The following is a 20477-nucleotide window of genomic DNA, read 5'->3' as shown; positions in this document are numbered from 1 at the left end:
CTATGCCACAACAAAGTTAAGAAAGGGACACTTGAGATTCTAAGACCTAGAAGCTGAACTACCTTTTGAGTGGTCTCATCTGAAACAAGTTATCTTAAAGATTCTAACTATGTAATTTCATCCACCTCCAACAAACTTTTGTTGCACTGGGACATAGAAAAATCTTGTCAACTTTCAGTGCAAAGATACCACTAATGTACATAAATAGCGGAGAGAGAACATGGTATAAAGTGAGTAATGCTGGTACGAGGACTATTTTTCCTCTCTGTTTTTCATTACAACAGGGAATGGTTAGAATATCAAATTATATGTTTGCAATACATGAAGTTAAACCTTCCAAATAAGGATATGTTGACTATTGGTTAAATAAAGCCAACAACTCTAATAGCATCCCAGTATAAGTTTGTGCAAATATGAAAGTAAGATATGTGACAAGACAGAGAGGGTTATACTTCTGATAATTGCTCAGTCATAAGGCATACCAAGTTTAGGACTGGACCGGTTTTCATTCATGAAATTGCTGAAGTCCAAAGAGGTCAAAGTAAATAGGCTTAGGCTGTGGCTACACTGCAGCCTATGTCAGCATAACGCATGTCGCTCAGGCATGTGTGTGTGTGTGTGTGTGTGTGTGTGTGTGTGTGTGTGTGTGTGTCGGGGGGGGACACAAAAAAACAAAAAACCTATCCCCCACAGCGACCTAAGTTACATTGACGTAAGTGTTCATGTGCACAGCTTCTCCTACCAATATAGCTTCCACTGCACAGGGAGGTGGTTTTATTATGCTGATGGGAGAGAGCTCTCCTGTCGGCATAGAGTGTCTTCACCAGATGTGCTGAAGTGGTACAGCTATAAAAGGTACAGCTATGCCACTACAGTGCTGTATGTATAGACATTGCCTTAGTCATGGGTTTTTCAGCCGGCCAGCCAATTGCAATATTGTTTCCTAGGTAAGGAAAATATGCTCAACTTAAGGCAGTGGTTCTCAGCCTTCTGTTTCCAGACTACATATTACAACAGAAAGTTTCAAAACTCCCTCCACTCTAGACACAAAAGGGCAGGAGAGGGAGTTTTGAAACTTTCTGTTGTAATATGTAGTCTGGAAACAGAAGGCTGAAAACCACTGCCTTAAGTTCAGCATATTTTCCTTACCTAGGAAAAAATATTGCAAGTGGCTGGCCGGCTGAAAATACAGGGCTTTAAAAAGGGCAAAACAAAAACAAAACATTCACATATACACAAAGCTGCCACTTAATTTTTTTTTAAAACTCTTTGCAAAAGTGCTCTAAAACAGAGACAAAATATTAGCACTTAATCTACTTACAACCAGTGTCTTTAAGGCGGTTGATTGCATTTGAAAGAAGTCTCACACAACCCAGAAAACCAGCTCCTTGTTTTTTATGGATTTTCTTGTGGTTCCATACACTTATCGTTATTGAATCTGACTTCCCAATATATCTGAAAAGGGCAAAAATAAATAGCATTACAAAGTTACACATTGATAAAATAGCAAGAGTCTTAAGAAATCTAAATGGATGTAATTTAAGCGACATGGAGGCCCAGAAGGAGGTGGTAAATTGCACTGGTTTAGACTTGCCTCTGACCCAGTATCTCTTACAAAAGACTGCACAATACTTTGGTTCAGACCTGCTGGATCCCTTGCAGTGTGAAATACATGGCATCTACAGAGCTACAAAAACACTTTGCTGCGTACTTTGCAAAATCCAGATGAATATTTCTCAAATTTTAGAAAATCTGAACACTGAAAGGGTTTGTTGTTGGTTGGTCAGTTGGTTGTTTTTAATTCACTTCTAAGAAGCATTTTATTTGCAAACCAATTTTTACAGGAAGCAATTTTGAAAGAACCTTTCCAAGTGTTTTGGATATATCAAGCTATTGCCAACCCCCTCTGGCTAGACAGTGACAATATGTCAAAGTGAGAATGACTGGTATCTAATTGTTTAGTTATTTCTATCATGGGCAATATAAACTTAAGAATTATGGTCCAGATCCTGAGAGGTGCTCCATTCCAAGTTCACAGATTCTGGCCTTGTTTAGATTATTACCAACTAATTTTGAACAAAAAGAAAACAATCAATTCAGCCATCTAGATACTACCACCACTTGCTAAGTACACCCTCCCACATTCATTCTAGTTTGTATTATCTTATCTAAAAAGAGTTCTTAATGCAGTAGGTCATAAAGTTTAAATGATACTGTCAAGGCTGGCAGACCAAAAATTGGACCTACCTGTTGGGATTTAAATTGCAGCTGTACTCAAGTAAGTGTTCATGTAACGCTTTCCCCCTGCTTCTTTCTTGTATGCAGGCCTTCAGAGCAGGATTCTTGGAGATTTCACTTTACTGCCTGCATACAAGAACAGAGCAGAGCAGGGAAGAGCGTTACTGTAGTTGCATACCTGTGAGTATGGGGAGGGTTGGGGGGGGGGGTGGTGTTGGGAGAAACAAAAAAAAAAAAAAAACAACAACAAAAAACAGGAAAAACTACATCCTAGATTTTTAAAATATATTAGGGTTAAAACTTTTTATTTATTCATTTGAAGTTATCAGAAGACCACCAAATGTAACTCTGAAGGGAGGTCAGATTTTTGGCCTATCAACCTTGACAATGCCAACTTAAGAACTGTATTGGAGGCAGAAAAGCACAGGAGAAATACAGAAGGGAAGACCAGAATTCACTTGCACAATATTAGTTGTAATAGTTTACAAAAATAAGTATATGAAATATAGTGTATTCTTAAAATAGATTCCTGTGAGAACTAGTTATAAGCACTGAAGAATAAAAAAAATCGAGCCTTTTATTTTCCAGTATTTCCTTGTTGCTTTTAAGAAGGACAAAAAATGTCAAATAAAACTTCAAACCTATCTTGAAAGCTGATTAAGTAAAAATACATATTCCAATACTTTTTATGGCTCAGAAGTAACTAATAAGTCCTCCATAGAAGGCAGGTAAGAGCTTCACTACTGCTTACCAATTTAGCTTCTGAATTTTGCACCAGAAAAATCCAGTCCCAGTATCTTGTAAGAGGAGGAAACAATTCAACTTATACTTACTAAAGAAAGATGTTTTTTCCTCCTTTGGAAAAAACGCTTCCTATAAACTCTAGTGGACCTTGTTGGAAAAAATGCTTAATCTCTTTTATTATGTAAATTGAGGCAGAGAAAAATTATAGTGGTATTTAAGGACTGAGCTGACATTTTCAGACCATTGTTGGGACAGTAGTTACATTTGTTTCACATCAACTTGCAATAAAAAAAATCAAACATAAAACCCTAGCTAGGAATTTTGTTTATTTAAAAAAAAGTTCAAAATCTTAAAACAAAGAAGTTAAACTCTGCTTCTTCACATAACAAATCAATTTCTCTCTCTTCTCCCATAATATTCCATTGTATCCAAATCCTGAGAGTTTCCTCATTTCCCGCCCCCCGCCCCCATACCCGTCCTCAATATCTACATCATGGCCTCCAATGCTTGCAATGGAGACCATATGAAAGATACTAGTGAAGAGATATAGTTCAGATAAGCAAGATACCCAGAAGTTAGCAATCTTAACCCTTCTATATCTCAAGTCTGCAAACTAGGATTTTGCATAAGAATAGGGTTTTATGAAATATTCTGGAAACAGGCTATTTTCAGTATTTCAATACTTCCACCTCTAAACAAAATTAGGTAAATTAGAGCTTAAATTAAATTAAATTTTTTGTAACCTCAAAAAGGTTCAAGTCAAGTTTTAGACAAAGGGTTAGCTCTTATTTTAGATGAATTATTTCACCAAGGTCCATAGGTAGTATTTCCTTCAGAGCCGATCCATTTTGCACCATCATCATCCAGAAGGGTTGCTGTCAAGTGACTTGCCTACTATCGTGATGCTAGGGCAAAGCACACTTTCTTTGCAGAACTGGGAGAGGAAAGCAGGAAGAAAAGGGTGGGGTGGGGGGGAAATCTTTCCTTCCTGAAAAAGCACCTCTGATCAGACCAGATGTGTTGTCTCCAGAAAAGCAAAGAAAATGTAGCACAGAACTGGAAGCCAGGAAATCCCAATTTCTAATCCCTGCTCTGACAGACTCCTTTTGTTGCTTTGGACAAGTCACTCACTTTCCCTCAGTATTCCCATTTATTAAAAAAAACTGATAATACTTCATAGCGGTGGTGCTAGGTTTAGATAATGTTTATATGCTTTGAACATATAAAGCTCAGTAAAAGTGCCAAATATGATTTTTCAGGCATTGGGAAAAGCATGAGCAATAAGGAAAACACAAAAAGATGGAAAATAAGGGAGAAAAGGGAACACGACTTAGGACAAGCATGGTATTTTTTATTGACATTTAACTACATCCAAAAAGCATCTCTTTGGCAATTTCTTTTTGGAAGGGCTCCCAGATTTTCCCCCTACACACACCCAGCTAGATTAAGGAATTTAATCATTTATGAAATTCAACTGCTTCCTCTCATGTTAAAATCTGAATTAAGGAGCACATATAGCAAAAAGTACTATTGGTCCTCACAGTACTGCAAAAGCCTGGGGGGGGGGAGAGGGGGAGAGTCTTATACAGGACAGAAACTACACGTGTATTGGGCTGAATCAGACTTAAGGAATGTGGGTTCCCTTAAAATTTGCAACCTAATTCAAATACAGTTTCACAAATACATAACAGATTCCTCTCACTATACACTCAGATGCAGTATCATTAAAACGCCTGTTAGTGTTAATTTGTTATGCAAAAGGTCCTAAACTTGGCGTTCAGCAGACACATCGTAGCCAAGAGACAATGTTATTGGACATCAGACTATTACAATTATAAAAAAAACCCTCTTTAAGTAACTAAATATTTTATAGTAGAAAATTAAAATAATGCTGTATTTAATTACGTCAGTTCTAAAAATTCTACATATTTGCACCTTCCTCTGGTTGATTTCCACAGAAGACACTAAGTGCGCATTTTGTCATTGAGATACCATCTGTTATCCTTGGCGTGCATACTATTTCCTGTAACAGCACAAGTGTCATAAGTCACAGACTAGCGTTCCCATGCAATGGTGTGTTGTTAGGGTAAACATTATGATGCCTTTAGAATCTACTGTATTATTATTTTCAGAAGAGGTCGGAAAGGCAAATAATCTCATAGATCACAGGGATTAATCATCATCCTTTTTGGCAGTGGGCTACTTACTATTCTTACTATGACATTTTTCTAGACTTTCTGCAAAGGAAAATATTACTGTATTTTAACATCTGCTTGGGTTGCAGAGCTAAGAACCGGTATTAGTTAAATCAAAGTAAGAATTCAAAATATATTTAAATCACATTCAGATTAATATATTCTACAGAGTCAAAATTGTTTAATCAATTCAAGGCTCCTTCAGAGGACAATCATGTGGACAGCATTCTGGGGTTTAAGATACTTCTAACTGCCAAGCTAGACAACTTGGAGCTGAGAATATGTACATTTGAAAATGCTGTCAGGAGAGTACACAGAGCTCTGATTTTTTATTATTTTTAATGTAAATAATTTTAACAGAAAATAGGTTTCTTAAATCACATCTAGTATTACAGGTTAATAGAGCAAGGGAGCAAAGAAAAAAGTTGGGTTTAAATGAGGATAAAGGAGAATAGAGTAACTGAATGAAGAGAGAAGGGAGAGAAAAGACTTTTTTTTTTTAAAATGACTGTTGACTGAGATTCAGTGTGAGGTCAGACCTTAAGTACCAAGAGTGCTTTTGAATCTTACACCCTTTAAAGAGCCAACCTCTAAAGGAGGATACAGGAAGAATAATCATCTCTACAGGATCATACCCTAAAAGACATATGTATTAAGAGTAACGTTACCAATGAATGCAAACTCATTTTTCTTGGATTTCAGGTCCCTCAGATGAGAGACACACAAAAATGCCATCTCTTAAGAATTCATTACATAATAAAGGCATGGAGATAACTCTTTCAGAGATCATGAAAGTATGTGCTAGTTACAGAGGAAAGACCTGCTTCTGTCTGAGGAATTATTTATTGCTAACCTGAACAAGTCTGTTTTGATTTATTCAGACACATAAGATTCTGAAAGTGATGGATTAAAAACTAGGGCTGTCGATTAATCGCAGTTAACTCACATGATTAACTCAAAAAAAAATTCATCACAATTTAAAAAATTAATCTTAATTGCAGTTTTAATCACACTGTTAAACAATTGGTATTCTACTGAAATGTATTAACTATTTTTGGATGATTTTCTACATTTTCAAATATATTGATTTAAATTACAATACTGAATATAAAGTGTACATTGCTCACTTTATATTATTTTTATTACAAATATGGGCACTGTAAAAATGTTAAACAAAAAAAATGTATTTTTCAATTCACCTCATAAAAGTACCATAATGTAACTCTTCATCACGACAGTGCAACTTACAAATTTAGATTTTTTTTTTTTTGGTTATATACCTGCACTCAAAAACAAACCAGCATAAAACTTTAGAGCCTACAAGTCCCCTCAGTCCTACTTCTTATTCAGCCAATCACGAAGACAAACAAGTTTGTTTACACTTATGGGAGATAATGCTGCCAGCATCTTATTTACAATGTCACCTGAAAGCGAGAACAGGTGTTCGCATGGCACTTCTATAGCCAGCATTGCAAGGTATTTACATTTATATGCCCCTTCATGCTTCAGCTACTATTCCAGAGGACATGCTTCCATGCTGATGACGCTTGTTAAAAAAAAGTGACTGAACTCTTTACATTTACATTTTGTCTGAACTCTTCAAAGGAGAATAGAATGTCTCCTGCTCTGTTTTACCCACATCTGCCATGTATATCATATTATAGCAGTCTCAGATGATGACCCACCACATATTGTTCGTTATGTGAATGTCTGTTCTCACTTTCAGGTGACATTGTAAACAAGAAGTGGGCAGCATTATCTCCTGCAAATGTAAACAAACTTGTTTGTCTGAGTGACTGGCTGAACAAGAAGTAGGACTGAGTGGATTGTAGGCTCTAAAGTCTTACATTGTTTTATTTTTGAATGCAGTTATTTTTTGTACATAATTCTACATTTGTAAGTTCAACTTTCATGATAAAGTGATTGCATTACAGTACTTGTCTGAGGTGAATTGAAAAATACTATTTGTTCTGTTTTTACAGCACAAATATTTGTAATAAAAAATATGAAGTGAGCACTGTACACTTTGTATTCTGTGTTGTAATTGAAATAATATATTTGAAGATGTAGAAAACATCCAAAATATGAAATAAATGGTATTCTATTATTGGTTAACAATGTGATTAATTGCACGATTAATTTTTTTAATCGCTTGACAGTCCTAATAAAAACCTTTTTGGAAAGTTAAGATTAATCTGCATTTAATGTGCGATTGAATTTAAATGCGATAACTTAAGGATGCCTCAAATTTGCCCAGTTGAGCATGGTAATTTGCCAGAAACCCATGATCTCCGCTATTTTGCACAAAATGGTACCGACTGCACCTGTTACATTTAGTATAGGGATCTGGACTGTGGAGTCTATGGGTCCCAGCAGATCCATATTGTACGATAAAACAAAAAGTTGTAAGTTCTCTTCTTCTTATAAATATCAGAGTGGGGGAGAAGGTGGGAAAAAACTGCTAAAAATTTATATTGCTATTTTCACTCCCACTTCCCTAGTGAGATACTGAGAACCCTCCACAAAATATGAAGCATTAAATGCTTTTAATAATCTGCTCCTATCAACTGTTCACTCCCATAGGCCACTACAACTGCAGCTCCACTCTCAGTGCCCAAATTAAGTAGTGACTGGTGAGATGTTTGTTCTTTAGGCTATAGGCAGTTGTAGCACAGAGCTTGGAGGTAGACAGAAGTACCATCAAATTATAGTCACTCATTACTCCTTTTAAAAATCCCACAACTAGCTTTACAAAGCCACCAAGGTTGTGGGAAACACAGACTTGCCAACACTCTTTTCACTTTCCTTTCTCCCTTACGCCTTTCTTTTTGTTCCTATAAAGAAGCTCATTAATGTGTGTTAATGGGCATTTCCAAAAAGAACATAAAGAAAGGTAAGGGGGTGGGAAGGAAAGAGAAAGAATGAGAGTAGGAAAGGAAAATGCAAGACTTCGGTACTGCTTCCAATTTAAATGTATTTCACCAGCTAGCATCAATTTCCACGGCAGTATTTGCCACACCAACCCAGAAAACAAATGCTCCTGATTACAATGCCTAATAAGTATGATTACTAAGAAATCTCTGGAAAAAAATCAGTTCCTAAAGATTTAGAGAATTCACTTAATTAGCTACTTGTACAAAATCAGCACCTCAGCAGATTTAATAATTATGAAAATCAAAGCATTTTCAAGTTCTTTAAACATGAAAAGCATAGGGATGTTTTTTCTCCTTATAACAAACTGCTTTTAAATCAAATATGTTAGGAAACGGAAATAAGACTGTGTATGCAGAGCTTGACTCTGGATTAAGTTTTTATGGCACAGTTACAAAGCTTTGAAAATATGCTTTGAAAAAATGCTGTCCTTGGCTAAAATACTACAATCCCACTCCCCAAGTAAAGCAATATTGTTTCATTAAATTATCAATGACATTTAGTGAAATAGTAATGCAAATGTTTTGTATCTTGCACCAAAAAGTTCTGAAAACGTATTGTGCATGTTTAGTCTTCAACCATTCAAGGAAGTAGAAGATCTGAGGTTACTTTAAACCAGATCTTTCACATTAGTGTTCTGCTGAAGATTTAGGATGCTGGCTGGAGCCACGGCTTCTTTTCCCTGGGAAGCTGGAGGCATGGAGTGGAGATATTTGCATAAGCATAAATTCAGTGATGCAGCTATGCTGGGGCAAATCCCTAGCATAGATGTGCTGCACTGGTGCAAACCAGGACTTACACCCAGTGCAGTTTATCCCAGTTTTAAACAGGGGTGCTGGAACAATTTGTATAATAGGTGGGTGCTGAGAGCCACTGAACCAAACTGTCAGACCTCTATATAATGGAAACCACTTTAAGCCAGGGGGTGCAGGACCACCCCCAGCACCTCTACTTACAACACCTATGGTTTTAAACATTCTCTATAAAAGTGCTGCAGCAGTTTCAAACTTGTAAAAACCCATTTTACACCAATGTGTTGCAGCTACACTGAAGGTCTGCACTGGAAGACAGGCCCTAAGGAGTGAATGCAGATACTGGCAGAAAACAGAAATGGAGGGAAGACAATGTGAATGGAGGAGTGGATTAAACCAGGATGTAATCAGTGACTAAAAAGAGTGCAATGAGGCAAACTATGCAAATAGTTCAAAGGCTCCTCTTTCTGCCTTTCACCCCAAGCACATATTGAAAGAACAAAAGGGAAGAAGAGAGCAAAGAAACAACATATAATAAAAAGAAATAAAAAATCCTTAACAAAATATTGTATTATTTCTGCACAGAAAATTCTCCCCCAGGGAGAAGCAAGAGAAAGAATGAACCACACATGACAGATGTATGTCATGTTGCTTACTGCACTACTGAAAGGAGCTCAGATACTATGGTGAGGACGGCAGTATAAAAACCTACACAGAATATAAATTAAATATTTAGCACAAATTAAAGGGAGTAAGAAAGGGAAAGAAGGAAACATTAGGACTGAAGAAAGATTCTGAAAGACGGAAGGAAAGACACCAAACTACATGGCAGAAGAAAAAATGGAATAAAGAGGAAACAAAGAATAAATGCTAAGAGAAATTTGGTAACTATTTTTTCCTTTTATTTTATGCACAGTCCACTATCAAAATGTTGGACAATAAAATAATCCAGACAACACTGCTATCTGTAAAATGCATTGCAGACAGTGTATTAGAAAACATACTGGGGTACAGTGTTGAGATGGGAAAGGTGTCATGGTGGTGCATGTATTTTTTACCCTGGCTAATAAGGTTAACTCCTCTGGCATATTTTTCAAGCCCTGAACTGAATACTACTGTGAACATTTGGCAATTTTGGAGTTTCTGTGCTTTTCAGAAGATTCAACTTCAAACCTTTGCTGTATTTTAGATATCACTGATAACACCTACAGGTCATAATGCTGATTCCACTTTGGATCAAGCGTATTCTTCACAGTATCTGTAGAATGGCATTGGCCAGATCCGTCGACCACCACTTTAGCAAATGGATCAGGAAGTCCTATAGGAGGGGAGGAAAAACTCATAAAAGGGCATGCTTGAAAACTGAGAAAAATAAAATGATAATCAATACACAGGTGTGATTTTTTTCTTGTATGTTGAGTAGTTTGAAAAGGGTCATATTTAATCGGAGTCTGTCATCATCACAATTTCAGCTCCAAGTAGGTTAACGTGACGTTTGCATTAGAATATTCAAAATTCAGGATAAAATACTTGCTCTGAAAGTTTTCAGATATTTTATATTCTCTACAAATATGTAAAAATAATGGGCGTCTTCTGTATACAAACTGACAAAACTACAATGTTACACTGCCTTTAAGTAGATCAACAAACTGAGCTTTGCAACAATGCTCTAAAGGTGACCTGCAAAGAAAAAGAAAGGATTTTAACCTTATTTGCTTTTTCCTTCTGCTATTTTTACACTTGCCATTCAAATCTTGACTACTTGGGATGGCACTATGGATGACTGGAGGCCTGTTAGGACAACATGAAATATACCAAGCAAGGGCAACCTGGCTGAGAAGGGAAGTAATTTCCATTCAAACGCTTTAAAAATGTTTGTTTTTTAATCCCTATAAGTCAAATATTTATGGAGAAAAGCTCGTTATATAAGGGTATAACCACTCTCAGCCTTTTGGACTCTGTGTAAGTTCCCAAGCCAACAAGGACTCCACTGAAGTCACAGAAGATAACATTCCTGGTATTTAAGTTAAGTTAAAAGCAGGATTTTTTAGTTATCCTTGCTAATTATCTGTATTATGGTAGTATTTACAGGCCCCAACTGAGATGAAGGCCCCATTCTGCTAGACACAATACAAAACACATAGTAATAAACAGCCTCTTCCTTACAGACCTTACAAACAAAACAAACATTAAGGCTTTACGATCTTCTTTATATATCATAAGACCACAAAAAAGGACACACATCCATCTTTTTCCTCTTTGCAGGTTATCCTAAATTTAGGGTCTGCCCTTTTGGATTCTCCTGCTTTACCTACCAATCTCATTTGGAAGGAAGTTGATTATATCTATATACACAAATATAAATATAATCTATAGATATAAATATACAGCAGACCCTCGCTAGAGAGTGCATCGCTATTCGCGGATTTGCATATAGCGCGGACGCGGTGATGGGTCCCAAATTTAAATTGGGATCCATGGTAACGCAGTACCACACATGGATCCCGAACCCCGAGTTCTAGCGAGGGTTCGGTGTATATTTGTGCGCGTGCGCGCGCACACACACACACACACACGTACGTGTGTGGTAAAGAAGAATCCTCTTTCCCTTTTTCATTTTCCCTTTCAAAATATTATGAAAACTAGTGGAAAGTGCATAATTTCAGTTCAGGGCAGGTGAATACGTATTCTGACTTGCTCATTAATTATTAAAAAGTATATCTGCTGGTTAGACCAAAGGAGCTGTTCTACGGTAAAATGTTTCAATATATATTTATGTATGTGATACTAGTTTTTCTGAAAGCCTGCAATTTGCCTGAGAGAAGTTACTCAGAATGGAAAAAAAAAAAAAAAAAAAAAACTCTCCCCACTCTAAAGTCAGTACCAATATAACTGGTACATATGTGGGGGGAAAAAACGCAGAATTGTTTGCTTAAAAAAAAATTACTGCACATCATCAACCAATCATACTATACAAACACCAAAAAGTGAGCAGATCAATATTTTTAGATGAAAATCCTTCAGATTTATTAGCACCAAAAATATCTTCAACCCATAAGCTTTCTTACCCTCTCCCACACCAGTCCAGAGGAGTTGTTGATATTTTTGTTCATTTTTGTTTTTTTGTTTTTTTAATTTAAAAAAATACTCCCAGGATGATTGCCAGCTTAAAAAGTTACAAGCGCTGAAGAACAGTGGGTTGGAAACACCACTATCCCCTTCAACATATGGATGTCAATGCACTATGATGAGGTGTTAAAAGTAGCGTACAGAACTTATGTAACATGTACCACATATATGAATTCATAAATTTTAATAGCTACTTACGGAAAAAATCCTTTTTCACCAAGTTTTTTGCACATAGTACTGCAAGGGAAACAAGAAATACATAATGAAATTACTGGTCATTAATATTTTAGAATTTTTTTTATCTTCTCAGCATTCCAGAAAACCCAGTGCAAAGTAAAAATCAATGAACATCAGAGATGTGTGCAAGGAAACAAATTGTGATCACGGGCCATTTTTAATGTTGTGTGAAGTAAACACAGAAGGCTGAGCCAGAAGTTACTTCTTTTCACAGTTACCCCAGGGTCAGCTGTGGTGGAAGTTACACAGAGGTGTTGTTCTCAGTATGTGAGCGCTTTCCAGCCCTTCAGACATGGCCATATTTTTAATCTAATTTTATCTCCAGAACATGCTAATATGTAGAGGAAGGATGGAACTGCATCAAGAAAGAAAGGCAAGTGCCTCTAGAACAGATTAGGGTGATTCCCTATACCGTATGCCCTCTTGACGTAATTCCTGATGGACGGTGATAAATTACCCCACATGAAGTTAGCTTGCCCAGTACAACCATACTCACACAAATTAAAGATTTAGAAGGCAAAAATCATTTAGAGTTGCCATTTGTGTTTTCAGCTGTTATTCTTGATTCTAATTTTGCAGTTTCAGTTTCTCACTTTGAAAACTGGTTGCTATGATAGTACAAGCCAGCTTTTAAAATGCGTTCAATTCACACTTTATTAGAAGACAAAAATAACCAATCTCCAGAGGGTATTCATGGTACAGTTAGTAAAACATAAGGATTTAAGTAGGTGGTGTACACATGTAAGGAACACTTGTGGAACAAGCTTTGCCTTACATGAAAAATAAGAGTCAGATCATTTCAATTTAAAGAGCTGAAAAATCAGAACATAATGGAGATTGACTGAGGATCTTTTTGCCTCAGACGCATATGCTAATCTATTAGCTACTTGACCTGTAAACTATGAAACAAAAACAATTTGGTTCTTTTAGAAAATATCTGCTCTATGTGCAGAACCTTCCGGTTTATTAACTGTTTAAATTTGAACAGTAAAATGATTTTCTTGTTGCTTAAAAACCACAGATAAATATTAAATACATCAATCTAAATCCCACCATAATCAATACATCACCAGAAGGTAAATTATAACCATTTCATGGCAATTTTTTCATAGAATCAAAGTAATTGTCTAAATAGGATCAGGTTTGTAAGGTTTTAGAAGTGATTTTTCTGTAAAAAAGTTTGTAAAAAACCAAATGGGTCTGAATAACGGAGACATACCTGTACTAAATGAAGTTGTTTTAAAATATTTTAAAACAAGACTGATAGAGAGATCTAGTCTCGAAATGTTGTACAGAGAATTTCCCTCCACACAAAAAGGCTTTGTTTAAGCTTTCTATTGAGTAATGACAGCTATGCGCATTTCCTAGTTGATATACCTTCATATTTTTTTCCACTTACTGTGTACCTTTCTGCTTTATCTGCCCACCAGCAACAAAAGAATTAAGATGCTTGAACACCAGAGACCTAAAATCTACTGGTTTGACCTAGTTCTAAATAACTTATTAGAGATCTGTCTTCCTTTCAGTTCTATATAAATAGCAAGACTTTCCACATGTAAATTTGGTGGGTTAGTCAGACTCACCAGTCTAGATTGACTGGTATTCCTGCTTTTACACCATCTATCAAGGAAACTACCCGGATGAACTTTTGTCTTCCTGCTCAGGTTTCCCCATTATCTGTCTTCTTAAACCCCAGAGAAAGATTCCACCCTTACTATATGAAACTTCAAAAACAACCTTCTGAATAGGCATCAGAAGCTGGGTAGAGTCTTGGAGATCTGAATTAAAGAATCAGATGGTAGAATCACTATAAGAACTCTTTTCTTGACAAGAGCACACTAAAAATGAACTGAATGGGAAAATCCAACCACATGAAATTGTAGATGACCACTCAGAAAAGAAGGTGGCCGAATTCAAGAACAGTCCAATATTTAATCTTTTGTGCTGGTTAAAGACAAAAAAGCTACAATTATCAGCACCACATAATCACCCAGCTCAACTGAGGCAGTTTTCTTCCCTCTCTTTGCCGACAAAGTAGCTATGTATTTACAAGTGATGTTTTTATGAAAGACTTGCACTTCGCAAAATTGACCGAGACCTTTTAAATAAAAAAACAAACAAGCACTTGGACAATTTTACATATCACACTGTACTCAGAAAAAAAGTAGAACAAGAGCACAAGAGATACGGAGAAAGGCTTTACTACTAAGCTGGACACTACAAACGGCAGAATTTTGAAAAACATGAATTATAAATGGATTCCTATTTTTAAAGTTCTCTTCTGTTTGAAAATTCCCTTTCAGGGGTTATGAGTCCTTCACCTAGGATGATATTGCACTTTCAGAGGAATGGAGAGAAGAAACAGGCAATGATGCGGCCGATCAATCAAGTAAGTATTTACAGCCCATGTCCATGCCCTTAATGGCTGAGGAGATAGTATTTTTACAATTTCTGTAGCCTCTGGTAATAACCAGCCCGAAGTTAACATCCATTGCTATAGTTATCAATTTGTCTTCATTAATTTATTTTCAGAAAAAATGGTTTCTTTTGTCCCTCTAATCGTGTTACTGCCCAAGCAAATAAGCTATTAAAATATGGCAGTTAATATTATAATTTTAAAAGAGAGCAAGTCAAATGGAATAATATTGGTTTAAATTGAAGAAAAAAGGGGATGATACAGAGCAATCATATGCAAGTAATAAAGTTTTATGAAAGGATACTAGTGCTGAGTAATCAGTTAGCTATGAAAGAAATTTTGTGGTCCCTGAAGAAACAATGGCAAATTGAGAAAGACACTGAGTCCTGAGATAAACATTAGAGTAGAATAGATTGTCTCTATTATCAGAGTTTGGTGGCTCCAGACAAGTCTTGTTTATTTTTGGAAACTGAAAACAAGCCTCTCACAAAAATGATTGAGAGATTTCTTTGCAATCCAAAACCAAGGGAAAATTGGAATGTGTTGGCAAAAAGGGGAAAATGCTTCCCCCAACAATAACCTTCTCTTTCCAGGAATGGATTTTAAAAAAAGAAAAAATCAAGAATGAAGATAATCGCCTGCAAGGGTGGAAATAAATTACAAGGTGACAAGACATGCATACAAAAATTACTTACCAATAATTCTTGTTCTCTGAGAATGGTGCATCTGTGCAATGCACGCCCACGGCCACAGAGATTCAGAAACCTTCTAGAAAAGCAGTGCCCACTGGGATATTATGAGCACCCCCTCAAGGCACTAAAAATTATCAGGAAAAAGCCCAAAGGTTTTATTTGGCAAATACAGTGGGTGGGAACTCCCACAGCTAACTGTGAAAAGGAGCAAGAGAGGTGGTCAGGAGCTGAACAGCCTTTTATAACCGTACCTTGAAATATGTGCTTCCAACATACACTGCTTTTCTTGAAGTTCCCAAAGCTCAACGGTGCTGGTGGCTGCATTCCACAAACTGAACTCATTTGGAGCAATACAATTACTCATCGTAAATATTTCCCCTCTGTGAGGAATACCCTTCCCTGAACTGATCTGTAAAGAACTACCCTCTCCAAGACTAGCTTATTCTATGATCCCTATGAGTAGTTAACCAACTAAAAGCCTTAGAGTCAGGTGCAATCGATGTGCACTATAAAACGTTTTTAAATATGCCAGAAAAAAGTTTTATATATAATTTTTATGTACAAATGTATATCTCGATTGTATCTCTCCTCCACCCTGTCACTGTTTAGTGTCATGTTCAAGGCACATACAGGGCCTAGCTTAATGGAGCCACACTGTGAATGGCACTTTAGGAGCTACCACCATTGAAATAAAATATTACTCTCTAATTAATAGACTGAATGCGATACATTTTTTCCAAATTTTCTAGTGACTTCTGTTTATAAAGATACTGATATAATAGCATCTGCCTCTTTTTAAGGCTAAATGTTAAACTCATCTTTCCTTGGGAAATTCAGAACCTAGTAAACTTGATAACTTAATGCTATACTCATCTCTGAAGAACTTTATTCACAAGTAAAAATAAAACAATGGCCATGCCACCTAATTCTCAGGTGGATCATAGAACGATCCACTCCGCTTTGGCACAAACCACAGGAAATGCCTAGAACTGGTACAGCACTGTGTTAGACATATCAGTCAGTCACAAGGAATACTAATATCAGAGCTGTTAACTTAGCCTGAAATACAGTAGTCCTGGTTCTAGCCACTGTTACTGGTTCTTCCTGTAAAGAGATGGGGTGAGAGAAGGGGGTAAGGTGATAAGCTGAGGGAAAGCATGTAATGGGAACCTTCCAACACAAACCGAATAATTCAACTGCAGACAGCTAACGTTGGCACAAAAGAAGATGAGAATTTCAGCTGTCCCTTGATACCTAGATTTTAGGCATGTATTCAACCACAGAATGGGATGGCAATCTGATATACAAGACAGTCATATAAAATTCCTAGGATGATGTAATGAGAGGACAGCTACTAAGCTCAAGGTGCCCAGAGATTTGAAGTCTTACTCAACCAAAGCGCACATAAATAAATCAAAAATTAAAAGCAATTTGAGGAATCACATGATGCAACGGAACTGGCAGGATGATTCGTCAATTCCTTTACGCTGGCCAGTCTTTTCTGAAACCTAGTTTTCTTGCAGCCTGAGAACTGTCACCAGGCACAGCTCAGCTAAAAACTGAAAGAGTTCTCCATTCACTAGGCCCCCATTCATCCAACAGTGAAAGTTTTGGCAACCAGCTACTACAATGATGAGCACTTTATAAATACGCAAACAGATAGCTAACCATCTGCACAATTCCATAAAGTAGAAGGGTGGTAGGATTAAATGAAGTTGGTGAACTTAAATTTTAAATGAATCCATGTAAATAAACAGCTTCTGGAGAGTCTTGAGCCAATCAATATGTCATTCAAATTATGTAATGTCTAAAATATAAAAAAAAGCCTTTTGAGAGAAAAATTATAAAGCGAAGTCATCATATCCTAGGAGTGTTTCACACTGTCACCATGTTATAAGCATACAGGACATAAACAAGTGAAACACAGGTGATGGGAATTAGTTTTTAATTTATCTTCAGAACATAAGAACTGCCATACTGCGTCAGAACAATGATCCTTCAGGCCTAGTATCTGTCTCCAACAGTGGCCCATACCAGAGTTTCAGGGGGAGTGTACATCAGAGGACAGTGTAGTGATCCACCCATCTTCCCCTCCTGGGCCACAGTGAGTCTAACGCTGGCCCTGCTTGGAGACCTCCCTGAAACCCGCTAGAGGCCCCTTAAGGGGCTCTGGACTCCTGGTTGAGAGCCACTGATCTAGATATTGCCCAATATAATTGGGATGAGAGTTTAGACTGCATGCTTATATATATTTTATTTTATTTTGGTAACTAACTTTGACTCTTTGCCTATCACTTAAAAATCTATCTTTTGCAACAATGGGACAGGCATGCGCCACAAACCCTCAACAGTCGCCTGCTGAGTGCGCGCGAATTGTGCTAGTTCGTCCCCTGCCCTGACCTGGCCAATCGGAGCTGCGCTTGTGGGTGGGGCAGCACACGGACATGCCGGCTACTTCCCAGGAGCCACGTGATGTGGAGGCTAGCAGGGAGCCTGCCAGCCCCTCTGTGCAGTGCCACCAACCAGACAGTCAATGGCCCAGTCAGCGAGCAGCCAGGATCCTTTTTCGACTGGGAGTTCCAGTCAATAACCGGACACCCTAATCCTAGCTAGTCTGAACTCCCAGCTCCCAAGAAAGTGAGTCTTTCTCCCTGTTCCAAGGTCTTATCAACATTAAGATTTTTTGAAAAAAGTTCCCTGGGGTGTGAAAACTTGTGTTGCTAAGGCTCTCGTGTTTGCCAGCATTTTCAACACGATCACTACCATCTCTTCTAAGGAAAGTTAATCAACAAGAATGCTGGTGGCTCTGAAAGCCTTGTATATTCTAACAGTTACCACACTAATGCAGTTGCACCAGTAAGCAGCTGTGATGGTAAATTTTTGCCATAAATTATGATGTAGACATAGCTTAAGACCTTGAATACATTACAAGTTGCACTGATTTAACAGAAGTGTTTTGGGTTTATTTAAATAATTTTGTTTGTTTAAATTAGTATAAACCCCCTTTGCAGACACTCAAATCAATTTAAGCCTGGCTTATATAACTTTAAGAATGTCCACATAGGGGTTTGCACTAGTGAACAACAAAAGCTATTTTAAAAAATACACACACTTTAGTTAAACCATTGCAACTTGTATTAACGACAAGGCCTCAGATAACTAGAATCGTAAGCACAAAAGGCTTTACAAATGAAAACCAACAAATTGCATTTTACCATGAAATGAACTGGAAACCAACATGAAGATGAAATATGCTCCATGCATGAAATGCAACTCAGTAAATGGGCAGCTTCATTTTTTTTTTTACCAATTTAAGGTTTTTGGGTAGCCCAGGGAAGACAGCACTGCAGTAAAACAATCTGGAAGAGACAACAGGACTGCTCTGTAGACATAAATACATGTGCCAAGATACATTTGCACACCAACTTCACACATTATATATTTAGGTCATTTAGCAACTAAACACATATATTGAGGCCTTATATGATGCAAAAACAAGTTCAATTCAGGGAAATGTATCAAACCAGAGAAGAGCAAGAGAATGCTTCAGGAATCTGAGTCTTACCATTACATATCTGCTTTAATTTTAAAACAAATTATTTTTGTAATGCTTTAGTTAGTACGTCGGGAACACTGAGTATATTCACTTGGCTGAAAAACATTTGTGGTAAATAAGACGGCTCATGTCAGCCATGTATCAATAAAATTATTTTTTATTTACTATTCTAACACACATTTGTGTTTTCAAAATTGGAGTTGAATGAATCCTATTTTCCATTTTTCTTGCTTAGATTATGATTTCATTGCCTGCCATAATGTCCCAATAAACCATTCTCAAAACCATGTTTTTAGTCATATACACAAATACGTTTCCCAGTCTCTTTAATTTTCATTTATGTTATATATAGTAACAGTAAATATGTTTGAATCCAATCTTCTGTTTGTAAGACAGCACAAATTAAGACTGGACAATTCCTTAACCAAGGGAAAATTCAGACTGAGGACAAACAAATTCAAGAGGAATTTTCATGTGTGCAAGCTTGAACTTTGTAGAAAAAAATAATTTACATTGCCAAGAAGTTTTCTGTACTCTTCTTACTCCTGCTGCTAATTACTGAAGAGCTCTCTCTTGCACTGACTAGTTTTAGCTTTGGATTTATTCTACAGCAAAGTTATAATGTTGTTTTTATGACATCAGGGTCTGTTGCTATGGAAATTATTATGATGTCACATTATTATTACAGCTTTAGTCACACAGCATAAAAAAATCATACATGTAGTAAATACACAAGATAAATTGCAATCTAAAGATGCAAATACAGAAGGCCATTGCAGGAAACAGGACAAGCAATTCAAATAGCAAAACATGCAGTTATATCTAGCTTCAGAGAACTAGTAGGATTTCAGAGGAGATCTGGAGGAGGAAACAGAAGCTTCTTGGAAAATGCTGATATGGAGTCTGTTCTGAGGGAAGAGAGTAATATGTAAGAAGGAGAAGAGTTGAAGGGAGGATAAAGTTTTACCATTGGTAACAGAGAAAAAGAACATATTTATGATACTCTAGAGGAAGAGTGACAGGATTTGGCAATTTCCTGGATGTGATGGGAAGAGGTGAAGGACAGAAGGCGAACATAATAATTGCCATACTGGATCACACCAAAGGTCCATCTAGCCCAGCATCCTGTTTTCCAACAATGGCCAATGCCAGGTGCCCCAGAGGGAATGAACAGAACAGGTAATCATCAGGTGATCCATCCCGTCATCCATTCCCAGCTTCTGGCAAACAGTAGCTAGGGACATCATCCCTGCCCATCCTGGCCCATGATAGACCTATCCTCCATGAATTTATCTAGTTCTTTTTTGAACCCTGTTGTAGTCTTGGCCTTCACAACATCCTCTCGCAAAAAGTTCCACAGGTTGACTGTGCGTTGTGGGAAGAAATACTTCCTTTTGTTTCTTTGAAACCTGCTGCCTATTAATTTCATTCAGTGACCCCTAGTTCTTGTGTTATGAGAAGGAGTAAATAACACTTCCTTCCTGACTTTTTCCACACGCAAAGATGATGGCAAAGCTACAAGTCTGGTTGAGAGAGTGAATGGTCTCAGCAATGAAAAAGTCTGGAAGAAAAATGACAAACTCACTC

The 20477-nt window shown here is 37.1% G+C and overlaps 1 protein-coding gene across 2 annotated transcripts in view; it reads right to left on the bottom strand.

Annotated features, from left to right (window-relative positions):
• SMURF2 (SMAD specific E3 ubiquitin protein ligase 2) overlaps positions 1–20477 on the bottom strand; it is a 93697-nt gene that overhangs the window by 44043 nt on the left and 29177 nt on the right. For both annotated transcript variants that reach the window (XM_084648279.1, XM_084648280.1), the window contains exons 2-4: positions 12188–12226; positions 10070–10178; positions 1322–1455 (exon numbers count right to left, since the gene is read on the bottom strand). In XM_084648279.1, the coding sequence (XP_084504405.1) occupies positions 1322–1455; positions 10070–10178; positions 12188–12226 (282 nt within the window). The remainder of the gene's footprint in view (positions 1–1321; positions 1456–10069; positions 10179–12187; positions 12227–20477) is intronic.

This window comes from Lepidochelys olivacea (genome assembly GCF_965140295.1).
Source record: "Lepidochelys olivacea isolate rLepOli2 genome assembly, chromosome: 14".
NCBI classification, from domain to species: Eukaryota; Metazoa; Chordata; order Testudines; family Cheloniidae; genus Lepidochelys; species Lepidochelys olivacea.
The sequence above is the reverse complement of the archived record's forward strand: the minus strand, read 5'-3'. Positions and strand labels throughout refer to the sequence as shown.